Source organism: Anneissia japonica, unplaced genomic scaffold (genome assembly GCF_011630105.1).
Source record: "Anneissia japonica isolate Jap-2015-1 unplaced genomic scaffold, ASM1163010v1 scaffold3678_len381626_cov175, whole genome shotgun sequence".
Taxonomy (NCBI): domain Eukaryota; kingdom Metazoa; phylum Echinodermata; class Crinoidea; order Comatulida; family Comatulidae; genus Anneissia; species Anneissia japonica.
Genome location: NW_022753973.1, coordinates 19,942 through 28,028, shown reverse-complemented (window position 1 = coordinate 28,028; position 8,087 = coordinate 19,942). Strand labels below are relative to the sequence as shown.

The following is an 8,087-nucleotide window of genomic DNA, read 5'->3' as shown; positions in this document are numbered from 1 at the left end:
CTTTAAACTGGCATCCAGGCACTCCATCGAACGTCCTATTGTTAGCATCTCAACTGACCCACTTCTATCAGAGCGGCGCTCAAAGCGAATTTCTGTAGACCAAGGAGGAAAGTTCTTTCCTCCATGTATAGATCAACACCGGTCACACAGTCATTTGTCACGTGATGTTGCGTACTCTGTTGGACTGATCACATCCACACACACGAGGTACCCAATATTAATTGTACAGTAGTTGCATGGGCCTATTGCTGTATATAATATATAATGATGCCTACGTTTAATAATAGAGAAAATAGATGTTCTATTTTCTCTATAGTTTATTGAATGATGTTTGGCGAATACTGGCGTTCATTTGTGTTCCCATGTGATATGTGTGCAGGGAGTTGATAAATGTTTTTTCGTTCGTCGTCAGCTTCTTAGCTGGTAGGCTGCTATTTAACGAAGATAGGTCTTTCCGACAGAGCAAACGGCAATTAGGGCTACATGCATGTGCTGCCATTATCGTCATTTACCACTTAATTCAACTATTAGGACTTGGTTCATTTCAAAGTAAAACCTGTTCAGTATTTTAAATTGTACAAAAACGGTAGTTCAACCGGGGCCTGGTCTAACGACACAGACGCGTTTGTCGCCCAAAACAATAGAAACAATGGCAGACGCGTCTGGAACATATTCCGACTAGCTTATTAATATTCATGAGGCACGATAATTAGACGATCGCTTTCCCAGACGCGTTTGTAATACATGGTTTTCCCAGACGCGTTTCTGTCGTTGGGGATAATTTGTAGATCGCGCCTTACTGTTGTGTAACGTTTTTATAGATGTTGCATTTTTAGTGCTGATCGATCTACACTAAGTTTGCAAAACTGCATGGCTAACCGAGTTGATACAAATGAATGGATTTAATCATTTGATGTTACTTTTCATTGGTATTATTACAGTACTGGTGATTCCTAATAAAATTAAATTTGAATGCTGCTCATTACTTATGTTTAGGTGGCGTTTTGTGGTACATGGATGTATTGATGGATACAGTAGAGCAGTAGTGTACCTAAGGTGCAACACGGATAACACATCCAGTACAGTTTTGTCATGTTTTAAGGATGCAGTAGGTAGCTGGGGGCTGCCATCACGTGTTCGTGGAGATATGGGCGTGGAAAACCGAGATGTGGCCAGATGCATGCTGGATCACCCTAAAAGGGGGCCAGGGCGTAGCAGCTACATAACTGGCAAAAGTATGCGCAACTCCCGAATAGAGAGGCTAGGGCGAGATGTATTTCAGGCGGTTTTGTCCATTTTCCAAGATTTGTTTCATGATATGGAGGAAGATGGGATATTGGTCCCAGACAATACACTGCATTTGTTTTGTTTGCATTATGTATACAGACCAAGAATTAACAACATGCTGGATAGGTTTGTACAGTCATGGAATCACCATAAGCAGAGAACCGCAAACAATAGAACACCGATACAGCTTTTCATTTCTGGTATGCACCATGTGGCCGGAGAAGATAATATAATTCCTCGGGAGTATTTTGAGACCATCAAAGAGGTAATTTCAGTCTTTTTACAGGCTATTTTTTCTGCCTCCGTGTTGTTTTGTTTATTTGGCACAAAGGCTAGAGGATACCGAAGTATTATTGTATGGGCTCTCAGCCTATGGTGTCCTCTTGGCACATCTCATGTAATTTTGGCATAATTAAATAAATTATAATAAAATAAATCTGTCAATGTTGCAAGATATTTAAAACAAGGTGTTTGTGAAAATTAAGAAATTCTGTAACTTCAGCAATGATGTAAAAAAAAACTAGAAAAAAAAACACAAAAAAAACTAGTCACCTGAATTAAAGATGGATCCTGCTAAGCCTAGATTGTGAAGAGGTTTGTTACACTGTGTAACCACCAGTGGAATATTCCTTATGTTGTAAAAACAAAAAAAATAGCTCCATTTGATTGGCCATTGCTGTTCATGCATGATTACACAATTTCTTCAGGGAAAAAATTCTGTGGACAGATTTTTTTCCCCTGAAGAAATTGTGGAGACAGAATTTAAGTTTGTAGTTACAGAATAAAATTCTGTGAACACAATTTTTACTGTAAAGAAATTCTGTAGTTAAAGATAAAATTCTGTATACACAATTTCTTCTGAAGTTACAGAATTTCTTTAAAGTAAAAATTGTAACATAATTATACATGTCCCAAACGGCGCCCCGTACATGCAGCCATATAAAAACGCTAGAACATGGCGTTTTGATATACGTAAACCAAAATAAACATAAAAAACATGCCTCAATATTGACCCTCTATGAAACATACTTGTGTTCCCTGATTGTAAAACAGCCCAATTAAGTATTGATAGCTGGATTTAGTACAAACTAGATTTGAACTCGTCACTGAGGACGAGTTAGGTGATCCGCCGTACTTTGACCCTGATAAAGCTCACGCGGTGCTGATTGAAAAGTGTCCTAATATGCTAAGATATGCTGTAATTAGTTTTTTAAAAAAGAATAATTTTGAGCATTTTGAACAATTTACGCATACGTACACGTACGTCTTGACGCCCGTGAGCATGGTAATGGCACAAAGAGTGACTCCTGACTTGAATAATGTGTCAGGAACACAAAGTATGCAACAAACGTGATTTCCAGCATCCGTACGCGTTGCGTGCGTGGAAATGAACGTATGGCGCGTAAATATGGAAAGTTTAGGAACGCTGAAATGACCCGAAACGTTCTTTGAACTATCTGAATAGTGATATGGAGAATTTTCAAATTTTAACAGACGCGCACGTCACGATGTGTGCGTGTACAGTAATGGCACACGAAATTAAACATTGTCAAGTGTTTTTAAAGCCGCCTGTTAGTTGGTAATGCCACACAAATTTTCTCTTCATATAACCTATATATATATATATCAGTCTGATAGCGTCGAAATACAGTCGGCCGCCCTCTCTCTGTTCTATCTCTTTACATTTTTTAAGAATGAGAGATAAAAGGGCTCCTAAAATTAATTCTTTTTGACCATACTGACGTGATGAAAATGAAAAATAAAGTGACACGTCTGAAAGAGAATTGAATTAGCTATATTATACTCACAGGTGGGAGACAATCAATCAAGATAAGCGAGATACGTTCAAACGAGTATAAAAAGTATTAACGTCAGTTTTTTCTTAATTGAAATGGCAATATGATGACATCACAATGTCCGATTAGCCATTATGATCTATAAAATCGTATCTACAACTCATGTGCTGTTAGAATATGTAATAAATATTGGGGGTCATCTTTCATCCTAAGGAGCTATATTTGATTATAAATAGGCATAATTATAAGCATATGTAATTTTTGACGCACGCGTACGCGCACGTTAAGACGCGCAAACAAAAAAGTAAGATACCTAACATTCAACTTTGACCTGAAGTATAAGCCCATTTAATATTATTTAGAAATGACGAATGGTTAAGCTGATTTAACGTCATCAACGTTTTCAGAAAGGAAATATATATATTTAAAAAAAAAAAATCAAATGGCAATATGATGACGTCACAATGTCCGATCAGCCATTATGATCTATAAAATCGTATCTACAACTCATGTGCTCTTAGAATATGTAATAAAAATTGGGGGTCACCTTTTATCCTAAGGAGCTATGTTTGATGATAAATAGGCATAATTATAAGCATAAGTAATATTTTGACGCACGCGTACGCGCACTTTAAGACGCGCAAAGAAAAAAGTAAGATACCTAACATTCAACCTTGACGTGAAGTATAAGCCCATTTAATATTATTCAGAAATGACAAATGGTTAAGATGATATGTCGTCATCAACGTTTTGAGAAAAGAAATATACATTTTTTCTTGTTTTTTAATTCAGATGGCAATATGATGACGTCACAATGTCCGATCAGCTATTATGATATATAAAATCATATCTACACCTCATGTGCTTTCAGAATATGTAATAAAAATTGGGGGTCACCTTTCATCCTAAGGAGCTATAACTGATTAAAAAAAGACCTGATATAAAGCATATTTTAATTTTGACGCACGCGAACGCTCGCGTTATTACGCGCACACAAAAATATAATGTAGATAACATTTAACCATGACCTGAAGTTTATGCCCACTAAATATGATTCAGAAATCACGAATGATTAAGGTGATTATGGGTTCTCCAAAGGTTTGACGAAAGAAAGATGAGGGGGATAAGCAAAACCCCATATTTTCACCATGATGACGTCATCAAAATGTGAAAAAGTGTACGTATATGAAAGAGAATTGACTTAGCTATAACATACTCAAAGTTGGAAGAAAATCAACCAAGAATAAGCGAGATATGCTCAAATGCGCATTTTTTTTAAATGTCGACATCGATAATATTCAGTTTGTTGAATTCAGATGGCAATATGATGACGTCATAATGTCCGATCAGCCATTATGACCTATAAAATCATATGTACAACTCATGTGCTTTCAGAATATGTAATAAAAATTGGGGGTCACCTTTCATTCTAAGGAGCTATAATTGATTGAAAATAGACATGTTTTTGGCCTATTTTTGCTATATGTTGAAAAAAACACGCACATGTGTTCTTATGTTCTATGCGCGCGTACGGCATTGCTATTGACCCTAAATGACCAAAAAAGATTGGAATTTTGTGAATACAGTATCAGGGACCTAAAACATTTAAAAAAACAATATTTTTAACTTCTGTACCTGATGCGCGCGTAAAAATGCGCACGCGGTGCCGAAAATTTTAAAAATGTTGAAATGCTCAAAATGGCTTAAAACATGCTCTAATTTAGTCAAAAATTGATTTCAACCATTTTCAAATTTTGACGCGCGCATTCGCTTCATAACGCGCGAAAAATGAGTACATTACAATCAACCTTCACTCGAAGTTAATGCTCACGTAATACGATTTCGAAATGTCAATTGGTTAGGCTGATATAATCAATTGCGTAAAAAACACAAAAATGCGCGTAGATGACATCACACGTGACTGGTAACCTTGCATAGCTTATTGTCACTATTCCAGGCCAAGCCAAATATTTGTTGTAGTCGTTTTCTGCGTAGCTCTCGGCAAATTTGAGATATCGTGCGAACAGTTATTTGTCAGAATGTAGAATAAAAAAAAAAGATCTCTGACAATAACAAGAGGTGATCCGCACTAGATGCGGATCACCAATTATTCAAATCTGTTAATAAAAGCCAGTTCATAGTTAGTTAGTGTAGTGCGTGACATCACGGGTCATAAGGTCATTTGTGATAAACAAAGCCTAGCTTTGCGGTCGCGACACATGTTTTCATTAAAATTGCACAGCAGCAAACGAACAAAGCTTACACACAAATCTATTGAATTTTACGTATATTGTTGCTTTTAATCGGAACACAATGAGTGACGATGAAGAAGTAACAATCGATGATATAAAGCTATGGAATGTTCAAGCTTTAAAGGATTTCCTTCGAAGCAGAAAGTTGAAAGTTTCAGGCCGAAAAGATGAGCTTGTTGCCTTGGTGTATGCGGCGAAGTTGATGCCAGCGTTGGTACCGGCGCCCAGCTCCCCAGCTACGAAGGCAGCTACAAAACTAAAAGGCTATCAAGACCTTTTGAAAACCCCAGACAATGGAGTTTTACCCGACCCACAAGATTTGACTGATTGGGAGTCCGAGGCAAGTTCCGTCAGTAAATGGCCGCCGACAATGGCGATCGACATCGGCAACTATATTAGCAACATAGACGATGTGTCGCTCGGCAAACGCCTGATGTCGGACTACAAAGAACAGAAAGCCTACAGCTACTTCGCTTCAGGCTGGATGAAGGACATTGAATACCATGGCATTGAACAAAATAATAAATATTGTTTCCTTAGATCAAAATGTGTCCCATCCCAACGAGTTAAAGACGTTCCATGGAGTGTGTGGATCGCTATAGAAAAAGTTTCTGGCCATATACATAGTGCATTTTGTACATGTTTTGCAGGGTGAGTGTTGAATATTCCTAATAATTGTCTGTCTGTCTGCCTTCTGAAACCATGGACCTAGGTCCATGCTTACACTATATAATAAATGTATTCAACAAATAAAAAAGGGCCACAATAAAATATGACAAATGTTAATTTTTATTAAATAATTTTAAAGATGTGTCAGTCGTGTGAATTCATTTTATAGAATTTATAAATTTTTAATCATATTGGCAGCTTTAAACTATTGCATGTGTGTACGGTATGTGTGTGTTGACCAACGATGTGATATATGTACAGGTATGTGTATACTATTATTAAATATGTATTCTCATAAATATTTCTTTGTATATTTAGATATAGCACGACCTGTAACCATGTTGCTGCCTTGCTGTTCAAGGTGGACTTTGCTTGGCGAAATGGAATCACGAATCCTGCCTGTACATCAAGAGAATGTGTATGGTCTGCGTTTGCTGGCAAAAATAATGTGGAACCCAGGAGGATAGCAGACTTAACATAGAGCCAACCGAAATTCTTTAAGCAAGGTAATATAAATTGTTGTGGATTTTATTTTGGGTAATTACAAAACAAGACCAACAAACAAGTAGAAGCGTCATTAGCGTTTCATTGTTGAAGCCAAAATAGTAAGACTAACCGAAACAAGAAAATAACTTTAACAACGTGCTGTAAAGGGGACCAACCGAGTTAAGTATAGAGATGTGTATGCATCTATTTAAAAATATGCTTAAATATTGTATTGTGTTGTGTTTTTTAGGTGAAGTTGACTCAAGCGAAGGGATAAACCCCAAGTTACGCAAGCTCTTTTCGCCACTCGGATACAGGTCGATGCAGCCTACGTCGTCAACTTCTTCACTTGTTAAAGTGTTCTACTCAGAGTTTAAGGATGCCTGTGCCTTTCAATATGCCAACATCCCAGATGAAATGCCCAGTGCCCAAGATCCATCTGCCGAGTGCAATGTAGAGCACTACGAAGATGTAGTGGCGTTGGACATTCCCCAACCATTACCAACACTTGCACAGGAAGCCTCATCACCTAGCGAGTTTGTAGCGAACTTACCAGAATACACGAACAATGATGTCAAATTCATAGAGGAAGCTACTCGCCGGAAATTCTAATTGGTTTAATTATCGTAAAGGACGGATAACAGCATCATTTGTTCATGACGTTTTGACAAGAGATAGAACGCGATCAAAAGGTAAGCAGGACGTCATCTACACATCACTCATCAATCGGCTAATGGGGCGAACAAGTGTGATTTCGCACATACCAGCGATAAAGTATGGATGCGAAATGGAGAAAGAGGCCAGCAAGGTTTACGGGGAACTAAACAATACCAAACACCAAGACTTCCAGTTAAAAGATTGTGGACTGTTCGTTTGCCATAGTATGATCTATCTTGGTGCTAGCCCTGACGGACTAATTAGTTGCCAATGTTGTGGTGATGGGTTATTAGAGATAAAGTACCCATACAGCATCGCACATACCAAGCCATCACACAACAATTTACCATTCATAACAAGTGATTACAAATTAAAAAAGACGCATACATACAGTCAGGGGTTTATTTATGAATTTGAGTAGCAGGAGAAATTTGAAAGTAACAGGAGAGTAAATTGAAATAGGCCGAGGGTTTAGGAGGCCGCCTAGGCCCCCCATCGGGGTCCAGGGGCAGAGCCCTGGTCGGGGGTCAAGGGGGTGAAGCGCCATTGGGCTCCAGGGTTTTAGAGTTTTTTAAGCCCATTTGATGGCATTTTTCTACATCACATTTTTAAAAACAGTTTTTCAGAATCAACTACTGAGCTGTAAAAAAGTTGATATTTTTACATACTGTATTCTTCATACATAGGCCTAGCCAAATAGATACTGTAAACCAGAAACTTTCGCGAATGGATGATTTCGGCCGTTTTCGCGACATTAAACTTTCGCGAATCTCAAAAAGCCTAAATTTTATTCATGAGAGGAATATCATACAATAGCTGAAAATATCATTCGTGAGTTTAGGCCTAGTTTATATAGGCACAGCCACTAGGCAGGCTTAGGCGCCATAAAGCCTGCCAGGACTTAGCTGGCTATCCCAGGCACAGATAAGAAAGAGACAAG

The 8,087-nt window shown here is 37.9% G+C and overlaps 2 protein-coding genes across 2 annotated transcripts; both read left to right on the top strand.

Moving 5' to 3' along the window:
• Window positions 1–778: 778 nt before the first annotated feature.
• LOC117122989 lies at window positions 779–1,878 on the top strand. The gene has a single exon (XM_033268773.1). It carries the CDS (start codon window positions 893–895, stop codon window positions 1,697–1,699), a length of 807 nt encoding a protein of 268 aa, XP_033124664.1. The 5' UTR covers window positions 779–892; the 3' UTR covers window positions 1,700–1,878.
• Window positions 1,879–5,212: 3,334 nt separating this feature from the next.
• On the top strand, window positions 5,213–7,083 carry LOC117122990. Its single transcript, XM_033268774.1, has 3 exons — window positions 5,213–5,986; window positions 6,323–6,510; window positions 6,741–7,083. The coding sequence occupies exons 1-2, from the start codon at window positions 5,397–5,399 to the stop codon at window positions 6,483–6,485; spliced, it is 753 nt and encodes a 250-aa protein (XP_033124665.1). The 5' UTR covers window positions 5,213–5,396; the 3' UTR covers window positions 6,486–6,510; window positions 6,741–7,083.
• The last annotated feature ends 1,004 nt before the right edge of the window (window positions 7,084–8,087 follow it).